General features: G+C 45.7%; 1 protein-coding gene across 1 annotated transcript in view; it reads right to left on the bottom strand.

The window, feature by feature from the left end:
- Nucleotides 1-22104, bottom strand: part of LOC147722718 (uncharacterized) — a 263591-nt gene extending 241487 nt beyond the window's left edge. Inside the window, exon 1 of the mRNA XM_086965192.1 lies at nucleotides 21376-22104. Coding sequence (XP_086821318.1) covers nucleotides 21376-21751 — 376 coding nt within the window. The 5' untranslated portion in view covers nucleotides 21752-22104. The remainder of the gene's footprint in view (nucleotides 1-21375) is intronic.
- Nucleotides 22105-24797: the final 2693 nt, after the last annotated feature.

Genomic DNA, 24797 nt, shown 5'->3' with positions numbered 1-24797 from the left:
ATTGGCATTGCCAATGCTTGTTTTCACTGTTTTTCATATTATGGATCTTTTCTTTTCTTGACTCCGTTCCTAAATATTTATTTTAAAAAGAACGAATGTCTTCATGAAAACAAAACAGCGATTACTTACATGATAATAGAATGGTTTAACCATTTTGCAGAAATGATTTATGATATTCTGTTTAAATGTTAATACTTGCTGTAATAATGATTAAGAATCAAAACTTGCCTCATCGAAAAAAAAAAAAAATAATTGAGAAACAACATAAATCCTGTCAGCACTGCGAAATTTTCGCTATATGAAACCTTCCTGCTCTCCATGATACTAAACTGTATAAAAGTTAAACTCATGGAAGCTAAGGGCCTCATTACAATGGCAGTCGGACGAGTGTCCAACCCCCATCGTAGCGGGATGGAGACCGGCCCACAAGTAATAGGCAACTCCACCCCCCATATTATGATCTGACTGCCGTGTAGGTAGTTGGAAACATGCCTTTTTTCTACTGTTGCTTGTGCAGCAGCCCGGAAAAAGGCTTCTAGACAAGCCACAGTAGTAAAAGGCATATTTTTAAACATCCACTGTGTCCTGGCACACGGTGCATAGATGTCTGGGGGGCACCACATGTTACTCCCTGGCCACATAGCAGAAACCCAAGGGGGACAGGGCCCTGACACGGGCCCCCAAAGTCCCTTCTGACAGCCTTTCCATGGCAGTAGGACCACCATGAACAGGCTGTGGGCAGTGGACATCATTATCCCTACTGCAGTGCCTGCCCAGGCACCACCATCATTGTAGGGATTACTGTCCGACCACCCCCCTAAGGGCTCCTTGAGCCTATTGGAGGTGGTGGTTTTCCCCCTGCCCACTGCGCTCCGACCGACAGTATCTTAATCCGATGGTCGTGATGGAGCAAGGACTCGTAGAAAGGAGACTTGTTTGAAGTAATCCTCTTGTTTAACTCACTAACGTTTTTAAATACGTTTGTGAATAACTAATGCGCACCACACAAATACGTGGGTTAGTGAAGCTTACCTATGTGTTTGCTAACGTTAATAACATGAACGAAGGACTAAAACCGCTTGAACAGGAAAATCTTTACTGCGAATGCGTCACCTGCATCTACGCAATATGATGAGTTATCGCTTGGAGGGAAATTCTTGCGCTTGAGCAGAAGGTACTAAAATGGAGTGTTGAAGACTCGTGTGCATGGCACCTGCTTAGATGAAACAAAAACAAGCTATTTTACTAATGCTAATGTGGGGAAAGTATTAATAAATAAAGGGGATTAGAGTAGAGATGGGTGGTATACAGTGAAATCATTTTTTTTTAAGTGTCTTTCTGACTTTATCACTAGTGCGCATTTGGGCCTCTCATGTATTACTGAAGAAAGCTGAGTCATGTGACGGCTGCGCATGTCTCCCGTAAGTGAACCAGGAATGATGAGTCGGAGTTTGAACAAAAGTCAAGGTCATAAAATGTCCTAGCCTGAGAACGGACGGTATAGAGTCAAAATATCAAGTTTTTATTATCGACTAGACATAATATTGAGTAAAAAATATAGAATGGACATAATATCGACTAGACATAATTTAGACTACCAAAATATCGACTAGAAAATTTTAATATCGAATAGAATGGACATAATATCGAATCAAAAATATAGAATTGACATAATATCGACTAGACATAATATAGACAACAAAAATATCGAATTTAAGGTAAGTTAATATTAATTTTTTATTTTTGTGTAATATAATTCTTTAGCGGGTTGTGGGTTTATAGGGGAATAGGGTGGGAAGTAATTTAATTATGAATAATTAAATATGTTATTTTATGTATTGTTATTTATTTAGAATTAATTGTTAATTAATTATTAATTGGTAATTAATTAAAATATAATTTGTCATTAATTTTAATTAATTGATAAATATGTTAATTTTAGTAAAAAAAAATCTGTAGCGGGTTGTGGGTTTATAGGGGAATAGGGTGGGAAGTAATTTAATTATAATTAATTAAATATGGTATTTTATTTATTGGTATTTATTTAGAATTAATTGTTAATTAATTATTAATTGGTAATTAATTAAAGTATAATTGGTAAATAATTGTAATTGTTTAATTGATAAATATGTTAATTTTAGTAATTTATTTTCTGTAGCGGGTTGTGGGTTTATAGGGGAATAGGGTGGGAAGTAATTTAATTATAATTAATTAAATATGTTATTTTATTTATTGGTATTTATTTAGAATTAATTGTTAATTAATTATTAATTGGTAATTAATTAAAATATAATTGGTAAATAATTTTAATTGATTACTTTTAAAATATCTTAATTTTAGTAATTTATTTTCTGTAGCGGGTTGTGGGTTTATAGGGGAATAGGGTGGGAAGTAATTTAATTATAATTAATTAAATATGTTATTTTATTTATTAATATTTATTTAGAATTAATTATTAATTGGTAATTAATTAAAATGTCATTTGTAATTTATTGTAATGGAATAATTGATAAATATGTTACTTTTATTACATTATTTTCTGTAGTGGGTTGTGTGTTTATAGGGGAATAGCTTGGGAAGTAATTTAATTGTAAGTAATTAAATTTTTTAAATATTTTTTGTATCTAATTTTTATTTATATTTATATTGTAAATTAATTTATTGGTAATTGGTAAGTAATTAGTATTATAGGTAATTTTTATTATTAGTTAATTTTTATTTGTAATTTTAATTGATTAATTAATATATTTTATAAAATTGTAAAATATTTCAATTGGTAATTGGTATTAATATTTATGTTATTTATATTTATATATGAAGTATTTACTGTCCCTACTATTGCACTCACTGGAGTGGGAATAGTAATTTTGACCCCTACGCTATCCAACGCTTTCCCAACTGTTGCACTCACTGAAGTGGGAATAGTAATCTTTACCCCTATGCTATCCAACGCTTTCCCAACTGTTGCACTCTCTGGAGTTGGAATAGTAATTTTTACCCCAACTCTATCCAACGCTTACCCTAGTGTTGCACTCTCTGGAGTAGGAATAGTAATTTTTACCCCTACGCTATCCAACGCTTTCCCTACTGTTGCACTCACTGGAGTGGGAATAGTAATTTTTACCCCTATGCTATCCAACGCTTTCCCTACTGTTGCACTCACTGGAGTGGGAATAGTAATTTTTATCTCTACGCTATCCAACGCTTTCCCTACTGTTGCACTCACTGGAGTGGGAATAGTAATTTTTACCCCTACGCTATCCAACGCTTTCCCTACTGATGCACTCTCTGGAGTTGGAATAGTAATTTTTACCCCTACGCTATCCAACGCTTTCCCTACTGTTGCACTCACTGGAGTGGGAATAGTAATTTTTACCCCTACGCTATCCAACGCTTTCCCTACTGATGCACTCTCTGGAGTTGGAATAGTAATTTTTACCCCTACGCTATCCAACGCTTTCCCTACTGTTGCACTCACTGGAGTGGGAATAGTCATTTTTATCTCTACGCTATCCAACGCTTTCCCTACTGTTGCACTCACTGGAGTGGGAATAGTAATTTTTACCCCTACGCTATCCAACGCTTTCCCTACTGATGCACTCTCTGGAGTTGGAATAGTAATTTTTACCCCTAAGCTATCCAACGCTTTCCCTACTGTTGCACTCACTGGAGTGGGAATAGTAATTTTTATCCTTACGCTATCCAACGCTTTCCCTACTGTTGCACTCTCTGGAGTAGGAATAGTAATTTTTATCCCTACGCTATCCAACGCTTTCCCTATTGTTGCACTCACTGGAGTGGGAATAGTAATTTTTACTCCTACGCTATCCAACACTTTCCCTACTGTTGCTCTCTCTGGAGTGTGAATAGTAAATTTAACCCTCTCGCTATCCTACGGAAAAAAAATTGTATATGTTTTGTTAATAATATGTATATATATATATATATTCACTGAAAAAACATAGGTTATAGACCATATATAGTTAGGGATTAGCATTTACAAAACCTTGAAAGTTCACTGAAAAAACCATAGGTTATAGACCATATATAGTTAGGGATTAGCATTTACAAAACCTTAATTTACTCGCGCAAAACCATAGAAATTCGCATATATAGTTAGTTGCAATAACTATATATCGCGCACCCGCAATCCACTGCTGATGATGTCACATATTACATCATTCATGACATGGTCAATGATGGCGCAGACTTGGAGGGGGCGCTTGGCTCCGACCCCCTCCCCAAGTCTTGTTGCCCTGGTGTGACCTGAGATCGCCCCCGACATAGGCGGCCGGCTCCCGGGGTCAAGCGGAACTTTTTGCCTTTTGGTGACTCTTCCATTCTGGACCTTGTCCCACAATCCGTTCGACCTGAAGACACGTCCTGCGGTGCCCTAGTCCGACCATCATATATTCCTGCGCCAGGAAACGGCGTGGGATGCACTAGAAGGGAGAGGCGGCGCGAACGAGCCTCCCCCACCTCCCCAGGTGGAGGTTTTTCAGGTACACCCCAGCGCTTTACGCAACCAGCTGAGTTGCGCCCGCTCTTGCGGCTACAGCGTCTCGCCCACCATCCACTTGAATTGCGCCCACTCTTGCAGTACAGCGATAGGCGGCTGCCACAAGACTTTCAAAATGGCGGCCAGCTCTTTGGATTTAGGCCTGGCCCACTAAAATGGCCCTGGGACACCTATGCTATCCAACGCTTTCCCTACTGTTGCACTCTCTGGAGTTGGAATAGTAATTTTTACCCCAACGCTATCCAACGCTTACCCTACTGTTGCACTCTCTGGAGTAGGAATAGTAATTTTTACCCCCACGCTATCCAACGCTTTCCCTACTGATGCACTCTCTGGAGTTGGAATAGTAATTTTTACCCCTTCGCTATCCAACACTTTCCCTACTGTTGCACGCACTGGAGTGGGAATAGTAATTTTTATCTCTACGCTATCCAACGCTTTCCCTACTGTTGCACTCACTGGAGTGGGAATAGTAATTTTTACCCCTACGTTATCTAACGCTTTCCCTACTGATGCACTCTCTGGAGTTGGAATAGTAATTTTTACCCCTACGCTATCCAACGCTTTCCCTACTGTTGCACTCACTGGAGTGGGAATAGTAATTTTTATCCTTACGCTATCCAACGCTTTCCCTACTGTTGCACTCTCTGGAGTAGGAATAGTAATTTTTATCCCTACGCTATCCAACGCTTTCCCTACTGTTGCACTCACTGGAGTGGGAATAGTAATTTTTACTCCTACGCTATCCAACACTTTCCCTACTGTTGCTCTCTCTGGAGTGTGAATAGTAAATTTAACCCTCTCGCTATCCTACGGAAAAAAATTGTATATGTTTTGTTAATAATATGTATATATATATATATACATTCACTGAAAAAACCATAGGTTATAGACCATATATAGTTAGGGATTAGCATTTACAAAACCTTGAAAATTCACTTAAAAAACCATAGGTTATAGACCATATATAGTTAGGGATTAGCATTTACAAAACCTTAATTTACTCGCACAAAACCATAGAAATTCGCATATATAGTTAGTTGCAATAACTATATACCGCGCACCCGCAATCCACTGCTGATGATGTCACATATTACATCATTCATGACATGGTCAATGATGGCGCAGACTTGGAGGGGGCGCTTGGCTCCGACCCCCTCCCCAAGTCTTGTTGCCCTGGTGTGGCCTGAGATCGCCCCCGACATAGGCGGCCGGCTCCCGGGGTCAAGCGGAACTTTTTGCCTTTTGGTGACTCTTCCATTCTGGACCTTGTCCCACAATCCGTTCGACCTGAAGCCACGTCCTGCGGTGCCCTAGTCCGACCATCATATATTCCTGCGCCAGGAAACAGCGTGGGATGCACTAGAAGGGAGAGGCGGCGCGAACGAGCCTCCCCCACCTCCCCAGGTAGATGTTTTTCAGGTACACCCCAGCGCTTTACGCAACCAGCTGAGTTGCGCCCGCTCTTGCGGCTACAGCGTCTCGCCCACCATCCACTTGAATTGCGCCCACTCTTGCAGTGCAGCGATAGGCGGCTGCCACAAGACTTTCAAAATGGCGGCCGGCTCTTTGGATTTAGGCCTGGCCCACTAAAATGGCCATGGGACACCTTGGAGCTCGGACGCTTGACTGCTAGGGCATGGACCCCATTCCCAAAAGCGTCCCCTCAGCCTTGAAGATTCGACAAAAGTCACCGGGGCTCCCGACTCCCGCAGACTTCCGGTGGTGAGCGACTGCCATGATTGCTCGCGGAATGGCCACGACGTAGCCACGGGGTGCTCTCATGCTGATGCCAGCTTCAATCTGAAACATCCAGAAAAACTGTAGACTACCAATTCGATCAGTTCCGGTGGGGCCCCAACGTGACCCGGTAGAAAAGAACTTGCCCTCCCCTTTTTTTTTGAGTGATAGTTCTTGTTGCCTGTCCCTAAAGTTTTTTTTACAGAACTTTTTGGACTACTGAAAGGGGTTGTGTTCCGACCGCTGGTTGGTGGAGACATTTTGACTATATTCTGGACCTACGTTGTCGCGTAATGCGTCATATGACGCGTCGCGTTAGCGCACCCGGAAGTGCTCCGGTGCGCGAGGCGCAGCTTCCCGGAAGCGATCCAGAGCGCGGCGCGTAACGTAAGCATAACAGGTCATGTGACTTGTTAATAAAACTTTTCGTTGGTTCATTTTACTTTTGTTATTCTAATGATGAAAGGCTTGGTCATATGACCTAAAATTAACGCTTTTTATTGCTTTCGAACATTTTTTTTTCCCAAATGATGAAAGCCCCACCTTTTTTTTTCTCACTCTGACTTGTAAAGCAAAGGACCCAGATGCATTTACAGTTTATCACTAACAATGTTCCAGGCTAATGTATTTTCCCGGGAAATTTACAACTGTCCTGCAAGTAAAATATTCCTATTTCGAGAAAAAGGGCGTTTCTTCGTCCCATGAGGGAACCGTTGAGCAAAAGAGGCTCGGCCTGCTGTCTTAGTCGCTGATAGGCATGAATATCAGATTCTTATCGATCACTTTATGTTGCAGGAGTAGAAAACACAACAGCCCTTGACCATTTATTTTTACTGCGTTCCTGCGTATTATACCTTTTAACCGTCATGTAATTGGACTGCTTTATTTCACTTGCCTTTTACTGATTCGAAAACAGTGGCTATTATTCAAAACTTTACCAATGTAAATACTACTACCATGTTTTGTTTTAAAAACCTTTATTGTGAAAATGTCAGTATACAAATACGGGCCTATAACCACGTGGGCCGGCCACGGAGCAAACTGGAATCGTATATGATGAGGGGACATTTACACTGTAGAAGAACGTAACGGGCGGGCCATTAGGTTGCAAGAACTAAGGTGTCTAACAGTTGCGGAATCGATGGACGTACATTTTATAATTAAAATACGACAAGCCAGTTACAATAAAATTATCTAGATATACATTTGCGGGCAAGTACCATGGGTAACGTTAATTCGAACTTTCAATAGTACAGTAATCAATAACACATCAGAACTTAATATCAATAGGGATGTCGAAATGTTCAATCAATTCTCGTCCCCGCCCGCCATGTGCTTCAAAACTGCATACGTATCTCGTGATATCAAGGTTGGGCAACCAGTACACAACAAGGAGTTACGAGTCCCATTTATACCGGCGCCATTTTGGGCGAAGCCGAGCAGGTCCAGGATATAGTCAAAATGTCTCCACCAACCATCGACTATGATGATGTTCATAAGCTCTATTGATTAGACTAACACTCCTCTCTCCACATGAAATTAATTTGCCGCAAGTTAAACATGTCATTTTCATTTGTCCAAAGTTCTTCTGAAGATTTAGAACCGTTTCCCTTGCCTCTGATGCTGTCACTGCCACTTCATTGGTGGATGTACTGGCAGGTCAGGGGTTATCCACCAAATCTCGAATTTGGGCAGCACTGTAATTAATCGGGTGCCACCTCTCCATATGACGATGCATGGTATAATTACCATAACTATATTTTTTTTCGGTTCCTCTGGAGAGTACATCGTGGCAGATGAGGCAGGGAACGTACCGGGCATTTACCTTTTTTGCATGTGGAGGAAAGGAAAACAATTTGAGCGTCCGAGTTCCAAGGTGTCCCAGGGCCATTTTAGTGGACCAGGCCCAAATCCAAAGACAGGCCGCCATTTTGAGAGTCCTGTTGCAGCCGCCTATCGCTGTAGCAGCAAGAGCGGGCGAAACTCAGCTAGACGGCGCCCCACTGCAGATGAAGTGCCTCCACCTGGAGAGGCGGGAGAGGCTCATTTGCGCCGCCTCCCCCCCCCCGCAGCATTGTAGGATGGCCACACCAGTACGGCAACTTGCTGGACACCACCTCGGTGCCATCCAGATCTCGGCGCGTTGTGCTGCCTTCGGCCTACTGTAGCCGCAAGTGCGGACGCAACTCAGCTGGATAGCGAGTGAAACACCAAGGGGCGCCCCACTGCAGCCGAGAAGCCTCCATCTTGGGGGCGAGGCACCGCATCCCATTGCTTTCCAATGCAGTCAGATCCTCAAACAGCCCCCACTTACTGACACCACCTCACAGGCCAACAGGGCACCCCACGGCGACTTTCGGCGCAGCATTGTAGGATGGCCACACCAGTGCGGCAACTTGCTGGACACCACCCCGGTGCCATCCGGATCTCGGCGCATTGTGCTGCCTTCGGCCTATTCGCACATCGGTCCGCTACTGACGCCGCCTCACGGGTCAACGGATTTTTTTGGCTTTTTATAGCCCAAAGCCGCATAACAGGTCATGTGACTTGTTTTTAAAACTTTTCATTGGTTCATTTTACTTTTGGTTTCCTAATGATGGAAGGCTTGATCATATGACCTAAAAATAACACTTTTCATTGGATTAAAACATTTTTTTTTCCCAAACGATGAAAGCCCCACCTTTCTTTTTCTCACTGGGCAATCCAAAAAGGTTCTGTTAGATGACAACAGAAGGGACAGGCAACAAGAACCATCACTCAAAAAAGGGGAAGGCAAGTTCTTCCCTACCGGGTCACGTTGGAGCTCCACCGGAACTCATCGAATTGATAGTCTACAGTGTTTCTGGATGTTTCAGACTGAAGCTGGCGTCAGCATGAGAGCACCACCATCTCGTAGCTCCGTCGTGGCCATTCCACAAGCAATCATGACAGCCGCTCCCCACCGGAAGCCTGCGGGAGTCGGGGGCCCCCAAGACTTTTGTAGAATCTTCAAGGCTGAGGGGACGCTTTCGAGAATGGGGCCCAAGCCCTAGCAGACAAGCGTCCGAGTTCCAAGGTGTCCCAGGGCCATTTTAGTGGACCAGGCCCAAATTTTTTGAGAGTCCTGTGGCAGCCGCCTATCGCTGCACCGCAAGAGTGGGCGCAACTCAGCTGAATGGCGGATTTTGGCACAGTGTACCAAAAGCGGGCGGAATGGCAACTGAAACGGTAAAGGGGCGCCCCACTACAGCAGACGAGCCTCCACCTGGGGAGGCCCGTTCATGCCGCCTCCCCCCGCCCCCCTCCCCGGGGCGCCCCATGCCGTTTTTCGGAGCAGCATTGTAGGATACCAAAACCAGTGCGGCAACTTACTGGACATCACCTGGATGCCATCCACATCTCAGCGCGTTCTGCTGCCTTGGGACTATTCGCACAACAGACCGCTACTGACGAGGCCTCCCCCCCCCCCACCCCCGGGGCGCCCAACGCCGTTTTTCGGAGCAGCATTGTAGGATACCAAAAACCAGTGCGGCACCCAGGTGACATTACCTGGGTGCCGTCCAGAACTCAGCACGTTGTGCTGCCTTGGGACTATTCGCACAAAAGACAGCTACTGACCATTGTTGCTTCTTTTTCAAAAACATTTTTTAATGTGTTTACTGTTTTTGTTGCGTTGTATATATTTATAAGTTATTAAAGTTTTATAATCCTACTACTTTGCTGGAGTGCTATATATTTTTAATGTGACACATAATTGTAAAAACTTTCATGTACAAAGAGGCATCCCTGGAATCTTCCGCTTCAGGCTCGGTCCCACACACCCTCACAGAGAGAATTCCCTCCCCAATCACAATACAGGATGGTTATCAGATAGTAGGAACGCGTGTGCTGTGACGGATCTCATGAGGTGGGGGCCTTGATCTACTGTAACTCCTTTGAACAGGGGTGATTCTTTAAAGTTGGGGCCATAAACTACATCCGCACGGCTAGGTGAAAGGGAGGTGTCGGGCGGGCACAGGGTGTGATTCTCAGGGAAGAACATATTTACAACAAGGGGTGGTGAGGGACAGAGTCTCTGAATTAAGCAGAAAGCTCTCACCCAGTCAAGAGATCAGGGCTAGATCCTACACCGTTTTTTAGCTCACTGCACCATCCCAGTTTCAGAACCTGGCTGTATGCAAATTAGTCTGTTCCTGTCCCAGTGCATGATGGGAACAGGGCAAACCAAACTACAAAAGCCAATTCTTACACTGGGAAGGAAACAAGCTCCCGGGGACCGGTTTCTGGCATTACAGCCGTATTCGGCCCGGTTTGCTTGAATCCTGATGGTGCAATGAGCAAGGGTCTCACATCTGAGAATACCCTTCCACGCTTAGGGTGGACAAAAATATTTACAACAAGGGGTGATGAGGGACAGAGTCTCTGAATTAAGCAGAAAGCTCTCACCCAGTCAAGAGATCAGGGCTAGATCCTACACCGTTTTTTAGCTCACTGCACCATCCCAGTTTCAGAACCTGGCTGTATGCAAATTAGTCTGTTCCTGTCCCAGTGCATGATGGGAACAGGGCAAACCAAACTACAAAAGCCAATTCTTACACTGGGAAGGAAACAAGCTCCCGGGGACCGGTTTCTGGCATTACAGCCGTCTTCGGCCCGGTTTGCTTGAATCCTGATGGTGCAATGAGCAAGGGTCTCACATCTGAGAATACCCTTCCACGCTTAGGGTGGACAAAAATATTTACAACAAGGGGTGGTGAGGGACAGAGTCTCTGAATTAAGCAGAAAGCTCTCACCCAGTCAAGAGATCAGGGCTAGATCCTACACCGTTTTTTAGCTCACTGCACCATCCCAGTTTCAGAACCTGGCTGTATGCAAATTAGTCTGTTCCTGTCCCAGTGCATGAAGGGAACAGGGCAAACCAAACTACAAAAGCCAATTCTTACACTGGGAAGGAAACAAGCTCCCGGGGACCGGTTTCTGGCATTACAGCCGTCTTCGGCCCGGTTTGCTTGAATCCTGATGGTGCAATGAGCAAGGGTCTCACATCTGAGAATACCCTTCCACGCTTAGGGTGGACAAAAATGTTTACAACAAGGGGTGGTGAGGGACAGAGTCTCTGAATTAAGCAGAAAGCTCTCACCCAGTCAAGAGATCAGGGCTAGATCCTACACTGTTTTTTAGCTCACTGCACCATCCCAGTTTCAGAACCTGGCTGTATGCAAATTAGTCTGTTCCTGTCCCAGTGCATGATGGGAACAGGGCAAACCAAACTACAAAAGCCAATTCTTACACTGGGAAGGAAACAAGCTCCCGGGGACCGGTTTCTGGCATTACAGCCGTCTTCGGCCCGGTTTGCTTGAATCCTGACGGTGCAATGAGCAAGGGTCTCACATCTGAGAATACCCTTCCACGCTTAGGGTGGACAAAAATATTTACAACAAGGGGTGGTGAGGGACAGAGTCTCTGAATTAAGCAGAAAGCTCTCACCCAGTCAAGAGATCAGGGCTAGATCCTACACCGTTTTTTAGCTCACTGCACCATCCCAGTTTCAGAACCTGGCTGTATGCAAATTAGTCTGTTCCTGTCCCAGTGCATGATGGGAACAGGGCAAACCAAACTACAAAAGCCAATTCTTACACTGGGAAGGAAACAAGCTCCCGGGGACCGGTTTCTGGCATTACAGCCGTCTTCGGCCCGGTTTGCTTGAATCCTGATGGTGCAATGAGCAAGGGTCTCACATCTGAGAATACCCTTCCACGCTTAGGGTGGACAAAAATATTTACAACAACGGGTGGTGAGGGACAGAGTCTCTGAATTAAGCAGAAAGCTCTCACCCAGTCAAGAGATCAGGGCTAGATCCTACACCGTTTTTTATCTCACTGCACCATCCCAGTTTCAGAACCTGGCTGTATGCAAATTAGTCTGTTCCTGTCCCAGTGCATGATGGGAACAGGGCAAACCAAACTACAAAAGCCAATTCTTACACTGGGAAGGAAACAAGCTCCCGGGGACCGGTTTCTGGCATTACAGCCGTCTTCGGCCCGGTTTGCTTGAATCCTGATGGTGCAATGAGCAAGGGTCTCACATCTGAGAATACCCTTCCACGCTTAGGGTGGACAAAAATATTTACAACAAGGGGTGGTGAGGGACAGAGTCTCTGAAGTAAGCAGAAAGCTCTCACCCAGTCAAGAGATCAGGGCTAGATCCTACACCGTTTTTTAGCTCACTGCACCATCCCAGTTTCAGAACCTGGCTGTATGCAAATTAGTCTGTTCCTGTCCCAGTGCATGATGGGAACAGGGCAAACCAAACTACAAAAGCCAATTCTTACAATGGGAAGGAAACAAGCTCCCGGGGACCGGTTTCTGGCATTACAGCCGTCTTCGGCCCGGTTTGCTTGAATCCTGATGGTGCAATGAGCAAGGGTCTCACATCTGAGAATACCCTTCCACGCTTAGGGTGGACAAAAATATTTACAACAAGGGGTGGTGAGGGACAGAGTCTCTGAATTAAGCAGAAAGCTCTCACCCAGTCAAGAGATCAGGGCTAGATCCTACACCGTTTTTTAGCTCACTGCACCATCCCAGTTTCAGAACCTGGCTGTATGCAAATTAGTCTGTTCCTGTCCCAGTGCATGATGGGAACAGGGCAAACCAAACTACAAAAGCCAATTCTTACACTGGGAAGGAAACAAGCTCCCGGGGACCGGTTTCTGGCATTACAGCCGTCTTCGGCCCGGTTTGCTTGAATCCTGATGGTGCAATGAGCAAAGGTCTCACATCTGAGAATACCCTTCCACGCTTAGGGTGGACAAAAATATTTACAACAAGGGGTGGTGAGGGACAGAGTCTCTGAATTAAGCAGAAAGCTCTCACCCAGTCAAGAGATCAGGGCTAGATCCTACACCGTTTTTTAGCTCACTGCACCATCCCAGTTTCAGAACCTGGCTGTATGCAAATTAGTCTGTTCCTGTCCCAGTGCATGATGGGAACAGGGCAAACCAAACTACAAAAGCCAATTCTTACACTGGGAAGGAAACAAGCTCCCGGGGACCAGTTTCTGGCATTACAGCCGTCTTCGGCCCGGTTTGCTTGAATCCTGATGGTGCAATGAGCAAGGGTCTCACATCTGAAAATACCCTTCCACGCTTGGGGTGGACAAAAATATTTACAACAAGGGGTGGTGAGGGACAGAGTCTCTGAATTAAGCAGAATGCTCTCACCCAGTCAAGAGATCAGGGCTAGATCCTACACCGTTTTTTAGCTCACTGCACCATCCCAGTTTCAGAACCTGGCTGTATGCAAATTAGTCTGTTCCTGTCCAAGTGCATGATGGGAACAGGGCAAACCAAACTACAAAAGCCAATTCTTACACTGGGAAGGAAACAAGCTCCCGGGGACCGGTTTCTGGCATTACAGCCGTCTTCGGCCCGGTTTGCTTGAATCCTGATGGTGCAATGAGCAAGGGTCTCACATCTGAGAATACCCTTCCACGCTTAGGGTGGACAAAAATATTTACAACAAGGGGTGGTGAGGGACAGAGTCTCTGAATTAAGCAGAAAGCTCTCACCCAGTCAAGAGATCAGGGCTAGATCCTACACCGTTTTTTAGCTCACTGCACCATCCCAGTTTCAGAACCTGGCTGTATGCAAATTAGTCTGTTCCTGTCCCAGTGCATGATGGGAACAGGGCAAACCAAACTACAAAAGCCAATTCTTACACTGGGAAGGAAACAAGCTCCCGGGGACCGGTTTCTGGCATTACAGCCGTCTTCGGCCCGGTTTGCTTGAATCCTGATGGTGCAATGAGCAAGGGTCTCACATCTGAGAATACCCTTCCACGCTTAGGGTGGACAAAAATATTTACAACAAGGGGTGGTGAGGGACAGAGTCTCTGAATTAAGCAGAAAGCTCTCACCCAGTCAAGAGATCAGGGCTAGATCCTACACCGTTTTTTAGCTCACTGCACCATCCCAGTTTCAGAACCTCGCTGTATGCAAATTAGTCTGTTCCTGTCCCAGTGCATGATGGGAACAGGGCAAACCAAACTACAAAAGCCAATTCTAAATCGTTTTTGGCCACTGTAGGTGTGGCAGGGTATACTCAGACATGAGTCCCTTTCTCACTGCTCCATCAGGATTCAAGCAAGCCGGGCCGAAGAAGGCTGAAATGCCAGAAACCGGTCCCCGGAAGCTTGTCTCCTTTCTGGTGAAGAATTGGCTTGGTAGTTTAGTCTGCCCTGTTCCCATGATGCACTGGGCCAGGGACAGACTGATTTGCATATAGCCAGGTTCTGAGCTGGGATGGGGCAGTGAGATAAATAACGGTGATGGATCAAGCCCTGATCTTTGGACTGGGTAAGAGTGGTCTGCTTAACTCAGACACTCTGTTCATCACCACCCCCTTTTCTAAATCGTTTTTGGCCACTGTAGGTGTGGCAGGGTATACTCAGACATGAGTCCCTTTCTCACTGCTCCATCAGGATTCAAGCAAGCCGGGCCGAAGAAGGCTGAAATGCCAGAAACCGGTCCCCGGTAGCTTGTCTCCTTTCTGGTGAAGAATTGGCTAGGTAGTTTAGTCTGCCCTGTTCCCATGATGCACTGGGCCAGGGACAGACTGATTTGCATATAGCCAGGTTCTGAGCTGGGATGGGGCAGTGAGATAAATAACGGTGATGGATCAAGCCCTGATCTTTGGACTGGGTAAGAGTGGTCTGCTTAACTCAGACACTCTGTTCATCACCACCCCCTTTTCTAAATCGTTTTTGGCCACTGTAGGTGTGGCAGGGTATACTCAGACATGAGTCCCTTTCTCACTGCTCCATCAGGATTCAAGCAAGCCGGGCCGAAGAAGGCTGAAATGCCAGAAACCGGTCCCCGGTAGCTTGTCTCCTTTCTGTTGAAGAATTGGCTTGGTAGTTTAGTCTGCCCTGTTCCCATGATGCACTGGGCCAGGGACAGACTGATTTGCATATAGCCAGGTTCTGAGCTGGGATGGGGCAGTGAGATAAATAACGGTGATGGATCAAGCCCTGATCTTTGGACTGGGTAAGAGTGGTCTGCTTAACTCAGACACTCTGTTCATCACCACCCCCTTTTCTAAATCGTTTTTGGCCACTGTAGGTGTGGCAGGGTATACTCAGACATGAGTCCCTTTCTCACTGCTCCATCAGGATTCAAGCAAGCCGGGCCGAAGAAGGCTGAAATGCCAGAAACCGGTCCCCGGTAGCTTGTCTCCTTTCTGGTGAAGAATTGGCTTGGTAGTTTAGTCTGCCCTGTTCCCATGATGCACTGGGCCAGGGACAGACTGATTTGCATATAGCCAGGTTCTGAGCTGGGATGGGGCAGTGAGATAAATAACGGTGATGGATCAAGCCCTGATCTTTGGACTGGGTAAGAGTGGTCTGCTTAACTCAGACACTCTGTTCATCACCACCCCCTTTTCTAAATCGTTTTTGGCCACTGTAGGTGTGGCAGGGTATACTCAGACATGAGTCCCTTTCTCACTGCTCCATCAGGATTCAAGCAAGCCGGGCCGAAGAAGGCTGAAATGCCAGAAACCGGTCCCCGGTAGCTTGTCTCCTTTCTGGTGAAGAATTGGCTTGGTAGTTTAGTCTGCCCTGTTCCCATGATGCACTGGGCCAGGGACAGACTGATTTGCATATAGCCAGGTTCTGAGCTGGGATGGGGCAGTGAGATAAATAACGGTGATGGATCAAGCCCTGATCTTTGGACTGGGTAAGAGTGGTCTGCTTAACTCAGACACTCTGTTCATCACCACCCCCTTTTCTAAATCGTTTTTGGCCACTGTAGGTGTGGCAGGGTATACTCAGACATGAGTCCCTTTCTCACTGCTCCATCAGGATTCAAGCAAGCCGGGCCGAAGAAGGCTGAAATGCCAGAAACCGGTCCGCGGTAGCTTGTCTCCTTTCTGGTGAAGAATTGGCTTGGTAGTTTAGTCTGCCCTGTTCCCATGATGCACTGGGCCGGGGACAGACTGATTTGCATATAGCCAGGTTCTGAGCTGGGATGGGGCAGTGAGATAAATAACGGTGATGGATCAAGCCCTGATCTTTGGACTGGGTAAGAGTGGTCTGCTTAACTCAGACACTCTGTTCATCACCACCCCCTTTTCTAAATCGTTTTTGGCCACTGTAGGTGTGGCAGGGTATACTCAGACATGAGTCCCTTTCTCACTGCTCCATCAGGATTCAAGCAAGCCGGGCCGAAGAAGGCTGAAATGCCAGAAACCGGTCCCCGGTAGCTTGTCTCCTTTCTGGTGAAGAATTGGCTTGGTAGTTTAGTCTGCCCTGTTCCAATGATGCACTGGGCCAGGGACAGACTGATTTGCATATAGCCAGGTTCTGAGCTGGGATGGGGCAGTGAGATAAATAACGGTGATGGATCAAGCCCTGATCTTTGGACTGGGTAAGAGTGGTCTGCTTAACTCAGACACTCTGTTCATCACCACCCCCTTTTCTAAATCGTTTTTGGCCACTGTAGGTGTGGCAGGGTATACTCAGACATGAGTCCCTTTCTCACTGCTCCATCAGGATTCAAGCAAACCGGGCCAAAGAAGGCTGAAATGCCAGAAACCGGTCCCCGGTAGCTTGTCTCCTTTCTGGTGAAGAATTGGCTTGGTAGTTTAGTCTGCCCTGTTCCCATGATGCACGGGGCCAGGGACAGACTGATTTGCATATAGCCAGGTTCTGAGCTGGGATGGGGCAGTGAGATAAATAACGGTGATGGATCAAGCCCTGATCTTTGGACTGGGTAAGAGTGGTCTGCTTAACTCAGACACTCTGTTCATCACCACCCCCCTTTTCTAAATCGTTTTTGGCCACTGTAGGTGTGGCAGGGTATACTCAGACATGAGTCCCTTTCTCACTGCTCCATCAGGATTCAAGCAAGCCGGGCCGAAGAAGGCTGAAATGCCAGAAACCGGTCCCCGGTAGCTTGTCTCCTTTCTGGTGAAGAATTGGCTTGGTAGTTTAGTCTGCCCTGTTCCCATGATGCACTGGGCCAGGGACAGACTGATTTGCATATAGCCAGGTTCTGAGCTGGGATGGGGCAGTGAGATAAATAACGGTGATGGATCAAGCCCTGATCTTTGGACTGGGTAAGAGTGGTCTGCTTAACTCAGACACTCTGTCATTCACCACCCCCTTTTCTAAATCGTTCTCAGGGAAGAACAGCGCAGATGGGGGGAGGTTTATGGCCCATGCATGAGAGAGAGAGCGGGGGTGACCAGTGCGTGGGGGAGATGCTTGCGAGGGTGGGGAGCCATGCTGAGGATCGGCGACGTGCAGAGAGTGGGTCTGGTCAAGGCATCTAAAATGGCTGCCGTGCACGACAAAATTGTGGCATTGGAAAAAAGGCAAGATGGCGCAGACAATGTTTATCAATACGGATTAATTTATAACAATTATTTTTAACAAAATATTTACTCGCAGTGACAAAATGGCGGTCAATACTTCCTGATTTCCTTCGAATCGAACGTTAACAGACGTCACGCAGCAAAAAAAAAAAAACGCTCACGCGCAGCCGCTGGAAGACATGTATCAACATATATGAGCCTCCTCAGCCACCCTCAGAAAACATAAAGGGTCAGGATACGTCTCCCGTACCCCATAATACCCTGTAATTTAATTAAAACGAAATACAAAATGGCGAATTCCCGTTTCGCTACCTGTTCACGAACCGGGAAGCGCTTCTACCGTGAAAAATCAATTTTTTTTTTTTCCCACGGGACCCTTTATTAACCCCAACATCATTCCTAGTGGGTCAAGAGGGGTCTACCTTGCCCCCTTTCATTAAATTCCCCCTTCGTTTTTCTCCTCCTCTTTTCTCTCGATCCTACCGAGAGACAAGATGGCGGCCGCTCCGGACTGTTTAGAATGTTGACAGACACCGGAGAGCCAATCAGCTTCGCTTCGCAAAGCTCCGTTACGCGACAAGTTCGCGAACCAGAGCGCTACCCGGGACGCTGTCACAGATATATCTGTTTTTTAAAATGTTAATTTCTCAAAATCCACTGGAGCATATATATTGAGACCCAGCAAAGGCACATCGGGCTAACAGTTCCTACAATTTTGCCAAGTTTCGTGCAAATCCATTCAGCCGTTCAAGCTAAAAGTGAGGCCAAACGCCCTATGGAAAAATTAATGGGAAAAACGCATTTTGGGACCCCCCTTTTTTCTCGGCCCCCCCTTGACGAAATCCCCCCAAATTTTCAGGGGCTGCTCAGAAACAAAATGTGCCATTGTCCTGAAAATGTCAGCCGATTCCGTCCACAAACACCAAAGTTATTAGACATAGAATTTTCAAGAGTCCCATAGAGAAAAAATCCTAACTATATATACCTACTGGCGACCGCCAGTAGGTAATATATGTTTTAAAAAAAAAAAATTTTTAAAGTTACATTAATTATTTATTATTTAAGTTTATTTAAGTATTTTAAATATGTTTAAATTAATTATATTTATTATTATATTACTTTTAAATTACTTTTAAGATATTTAAAAAATTCGATATTTTGACTGTCTTTATTTTTTCATATCGATATTTTGGAATTGATATTTTTGTACTTACCTGTTTGTAGATAGGAAGTCGATATTCTGGCATTCTATATTTTTACCTCGATATTTTGGCAAGTCGATATTTTGACAGTGATCCGAACGGACGGTGAAAAGTTCAACGGAATAGACCTACACGTTAGATTTTTAACAAATGTTACAGATGAAATGTGAATGCGGGTGGGAAATAATATTATTCATCAAAATTAAGGGGATGGATTTGCAAACAATGGTTTAACTGAATTTGGTGACATGTAATCATGGTGTGATGATCTTCCCCCCCCTTGCCTGACCAATTACATTTCGATTTTTTACGATATTGAAACTTTAATGGGTGGAACATGAGGAACAAAAGGTATAATAATTGAAATAGCTTTAGTTAGTTAGTTAGCACAATAGATGAAGATTTGAGGAGCTCAGGATGCTGTCTGTGTAGTGGGAGATACTGATGCTGGGAGAGATGCTGTGAGATGCTGATGAAGAAGCCGAATGCAGTACCTTCTATCCTAATTTAATTGGGTTAGATAAGAAGATCACGGAAGAATCTCGAGGAGGAAGAGAGTGTCAGGGAGGGGTGCAACGCAACCGTCGGTATTTAGAGAGGTCATCTTTCCTGTCCTGAATCCTGTCCTGAAGTCTTTGTTGTCTGATCTTTCCCGGGGGACCCTTACCAGCCCTTTGGCTAGGGGGTTTATCTTCACACCATTCTTGGTAATTAAAATTTTGCGTTATTTGCAGATGTGCTTTTCTCTCTGTCCTCTCCCTTTCTGAGCATTTATCACTCCATGAGTCCCAAGTATGTGTTTGTTGAATAATAAATTTAATTTTTCTCTCCTAAGAATGATGGTGAATGCACTGTGTATTTGAGATGGTTCACATGAATTTGATGTGGATAAATGGTTTTAAAACTTCCAGAGTCTGTGGTTATTTACTGTAAATGAATAAGTGTGTGTTAATCTTCACCATCTAGTTCTACTAATTGTCCATCGACCCGAGGAAAGAACCTTTTGATCTGTGAAAGATTAGTTAAAATTAAGAAATAACGAATCTTGAATTGTGGGAAAACATAAACTTTGACACCAGCGGTTTACTCAACTGTGTGTGTTTATGGGCCCACATGAGTATTTGGTAGTGGAGTATCTGTTGTTGGTACGCCGCTGGATCAGTCGGACCTTTCCTCTGGATGTCGGGCAGACCACCATCAATGGCCTGTCAGTGTTGGTCAGCCCGACATCCTAATGAGGCCTTTAGTGTCAATCTGTCATACAAAACGGTTGCATAAGTAAATCCTTTGTGAAGATAGTGTACCAAAGAAGATAGGACTGAGGAGGACGGGGTACGGAACTTCCCCGACTTACTTGAGGGCTTATGAGAATTGGTTTCTCTACAAGGAGTAATACTTTGTATATAACTTTGTTTTGGGAAAATACCAGGTGTCCCCTGACATTCTCAGTGGTACCTCTGGAAAGCGGTCAAAGGCACTTGCGGTTCGGTCCTATAACTCAGGTATAGAGACAGACTTTAACAAACGGCATAGCCCTAAGCAGCAGGTCATGAGGCTATATTACAGACTTCCATTTCTTATATCATTGTAATCCGTTGTGGACTACATCATTCTGTTTTTTATCTGGGGTCAGAATTTGAGTGATGTCTCGGAGAATGTAAAGATTTTCTCTGGCGAATTTTCTTTAAATCTGATGAATACAAAGGGGCAGATTTATGAGGCCGTTGCGCCTCTTTGCGCCGCAATTGCGTCACTTTATTTGACGCAACTGCGGCGCAAACAATGCGCCCTATTTACAACGTGACGCATCTAGGAGATGCGTCACGTTGTAAAGCACTGCGCCATAAGGAGGCGTTCCTGCGCAGGGGGGGGCGTTCCTGCGCAGGAACGCCTCCTGAAAGTGGCTGAGTGAAATCTATGAGATTTCACTCAGTCACTTTCAGGGCAATGCTGCTTCAAAACCCTGCGCCTGCTTGAAGCAGGCGTAGGTCTTGACGCAGCATTGTGCAGATGGTGTACCCCCGAGCCTTGCTGGAGCTGCGTCGCGCTTGCGACGCAACTCCAGCAATGCGCCACATTTCCGGCACAGATGCGTCAAGCATCTGTGCCGTTTTTGCACCATGGGTGGCGGAGCTGTGGCGCACTGTGGCACACGTTAACTGGCGCATCCCTGGGGATGCGCCAGTTAACATAAATCTGCCCCAATGTTTACAACTTGCGTTTGGCAACATTTGCCACCTATCTTTTTTTCGCGTTCAAATTCAGACATTTCTGTCAATTTTAAGTTGTTTTTAGTTAAAGAGATTGCAAACACCCATCCAGTTTCAAGGTCACTAACAAATTGATTTTTAAATGTAACCTGCGATAAAAGAGCCTATGCATTTTCAGAGCTAAGTGGAACGTATAAGGAAATTTGCCAGCTTGAGGCAAAAATAACAACAGGCCATAAATGTAGGAAAATCAGTAAACTCTGCAAATGGCCAATAAACAGAAACTTTGCTTTTGCGTTAACGACTTTGCTCACCTCAGTGATGACATTCCTAGAGACAGTATTTCCTTACCTTCTACAATGTGCTTTGCAGACACCAGCATTAAGGCCATAGCCATGTCTGCAGTGGCGTCATCTCCCACATGTGGGGTGTTGGCGACTTTCACCCCGAAGCTAGCAATCAGCTGCAGGTCCAGGTGCTCTACTCCAGCGCCTTGGCTTGCGACTGCCTTCAGGTTGGGCAGAATCTGCAGGAGTTCTCGATCCAGCTGTGGCTTCCTCCACCACATCAGCACTGCCTGAATTTGAGCTGCAAATTCCTCTTTGTTCTTGAAAAATTCTTCGCAGTAGACAATTCTGAAGTGCTGTTTCACTATCTCTTCGAATTGCTTCGGAAAGCCATCGACGCCGTCGTTGTAGGACATCAGGGCATACGGGAGACCCTCCATATTGCCTGTGACGCACCTGAACACACCCAGTCAGTGTTTTTTCGTAGCGGGTTATGTATGAGCAGCACAGGTCCCAACAGGTCCGACGGTTCGCGCGTTAATTTAATACCATTTATTACCATTAAACATTACTACAGACATTAATCTGACTTTGTGTAATGTAAACTGGCACTAATGGAAAGCGCCCCAATGACCTACGCTCGAGTTCGATCTGAATAAACAGCAAAAAATAGATAAATACTTTAAAATTGCATAATTTGCCTTCCGCGAACGAAGAACATCTGACTCGGAAATCTACCTCTAGCACATGCAAAAATGCCGAAGAAAATAAAAGTGCGTTTCTGTTTACTACTGGAATAGCGTACCGAGTAAACCATTTGAAAAGTAAGGGGGCAGAGAATAAAAAAACACCAAAATACCTTTGTGAGCAGTGGTTAGGCGGGGCAAAAGCGTTCTAAAATTAATAGTTAAAAGACAACTCCCCTCCTGTTACGGACTTCGGCCCTTTCGTAGGCACCCCCTTGCCAACGATGAAAGCAGCAAAAATGTGATTGCTAGCGCCGTCAGTATTTGACGGGAGCAGGGCGTAATTATAAAAAGTGCAGCAGGTGCATTGGACCCGGCTTTAAGGGGTGTGACGGCACCCCTGCACCCCAATCTTGGCTTCCTTTCTCTACCTTAGTAATGATAACTTGGAGCACGCTTTCTTTGCTTGCATTAAGGGGTGTTCTGTCTTTGCTACGCCTCTGAGACAGGAACTGGTGACTTAAGACCTCTAATAAATTCCAGTTTTTGGATTCAGCCCAGAGTAATCTGAATCATGCGATTCTCTAGCGGGTTATCCCTAAACCTAAATTCTGTCTGGCCCGTACTCAATTTACACTCTGCCGTTTAGAAGTCTCTCCGTCATAGCTTCTCTAAACATCGGCCACATGGATGCTACCATTAGCAGGGCGTTTCTCTATACACACTCCTGTGGCTCACCGGAGCCCAGGACTTTAAGTTGGCCATTGTTTTTTTCCCCTTCGTGAAGCATTAATCAAATGGCAATGGCTCACTTTGTTGTAATTGCAAAATCTATTGCATTGCATTTGTACTAGTGTGAGTTTTGTATTGTAAATGGTACTGGGTTTTATTAATGTGATTTTCGAATCACATTAATCTAATGCATTAAAAAAGTTAGTACCCACTCATTTTGGAATAAGGACTCTGAGTGGTGAGCACAGGTCAGGGCTGAGGTGCATCAAAGTAGCTGTGTGCAGTGGTGAGCACTGGTCAGGGCTGAGTTGCAACAACGGAGCTGTGTGCAGTGGTTACGAGCACATGTCAGGGCTGAGTGCATAAGTGGAGCTGTGTGCAGTGGTGAGCACAGGTCGAGGGTGAGATGCACTGACAGAGCTGTGTGCAGTGGTGAGCACAGGTCAGGGCTGAGGTGCACTGACGGAGCTGTGTGCAGTGGTGAACACTGGTCAGGGCTGAGGTGCAGTGACGGAGCTGTGTGCAGTGGTGAGCACAGGTCAGGGCTGAGGTGCATCAGCAGAGCTGTGTGCAGTAGTGAGCACTGATCAGGGCTGAGGTGCACTGACGGAGCTGTGTTAATTGGTGAGCACATGATGCTGGTCAGGGTTGAGGTGCACTGGCGGAGCTGTGTGCAGTGCTGAGCACAGGTCAGGGCTGAGGTGCATCAGAGGAGCTGTGTGCAGTGGTGAGCACAGGTCAGTGTCGAGGTGCATCAGCAAAGCAGTGTGCAGTGTTGAGCACTGGTCAGGGCTGAGGTGCACTGACGGAGCTGTGTGCAGTGGTGAGCACAGGTCAGGGCCGAGGTGCACTAACGGAGCTGTGTGCAGTGGTGAGCTTTGGTCAGGGCTGAAGTGCAGAAGCAGAGCTGTGTCCATTGGTGAGCACATGATGCTGATCAGGGTTAAGGTGCACTGGCGGAGCTGTGTGCAGTGGTGAGCACAGCTCAGGGCTGAGGTGCACTGATGGAGCTGTGTGCAGTGGTGAGCACAGGTCAGGGCTGAGGTGCACTGAAAGAGCTGTGTGCAGTTGTGAGCACAGGTCAGGGAAGAGGTGCACTGACAGAGCTGTGCACAGTGGTGAACGCTTGATGCTGGTGGTCAGGGCTGAGGTGCACTGACAGAGCTGTGTGCAGTTTGAGCACAGGGCAGGGCTTTGGTGAACTGACGAGCTGTGCGCAGTGGTGAGCACATGATGCTGGTGGTCAAGGTAGATGTGCACTGACGGAGCTGTGTGCAGTGGTAATCACAGGCCAGGGCTTGTTGGACTTGGGGGGGATGATGAGTGTGTTAGATGTTACGTCTTAGTATCTTCTGGAAGAAACAAGAGACTTCCAAGAGCACGCCAGGGATTCAACCCCTAATAAATTTAAAAACCGGATTTGATGTTGAAAAATACTGTGTATAAGATGAGGAAGTGTACAGAACCAATAACATTGTAAATAGCCTTGAAAAAGCCCTGGCGCAATTCGCCACAGGGGCGAAACACGTGTCGGCTGTCCACGCTTTTATCTACACAAATAAAGAGCAACTTTTCTACAAAGCAAGAACTCTCTTGATTCTGTTTATACAAAAAAGGATTGAGCCTAAGGATACTAAGACGTAACATCTAACACACTCATCATCCCCCTCAAATACTTCATTGTCTGAAAACTCAAGAGGTCCAGAGTTTTCTTGAGTGTGTTACCATTATCAAAACCCTGTGAAAACTAATGTGGACTTGGATTCCTCTGTGGACCACCTCCCTTCTGTAGAAAACGCTTGTTGGACTTGGCCCTTCTGGCAGGTTCACCCCTGACGTTTTGTTTGATTATATGTAACCTGGGGGTGGTGATTCCCACTCTGAGTGCGTGTGGTGAGAGAGACCTGCCCTTCCATAGGAATGCATGGGGAATGTATGTGTCCCTGGTAGTTCCAGATGCGTAGGGTGTGCAGGGTCGAGTCTGGTATGTGTGAACTCGTGAGATTGAATGCTGCGCAACGGTATATGCGGTATGATTGTGTCTAGTGCAGAAGCGCCACTTTTAGAA

This window comes from Lissotriton vulgaris, chromosome 4_1, assembly GCF_964263255.1.
Source record: "Lissotriton vulgaris chromosome 4_1, aLisVul1.2, whole genome shotgun sequence".
Taxonomy (NCBI): Eukaryota; Metazoa; Chordata; class Amphibia; order Caudata; family Salamandridae; genus Lissotriton; species Lissotriton vulgaris.
Note: the sequence above shows the minus strand (reverse complement) of the source record. Positions and strands in the feature narration are given on the sequence as shown.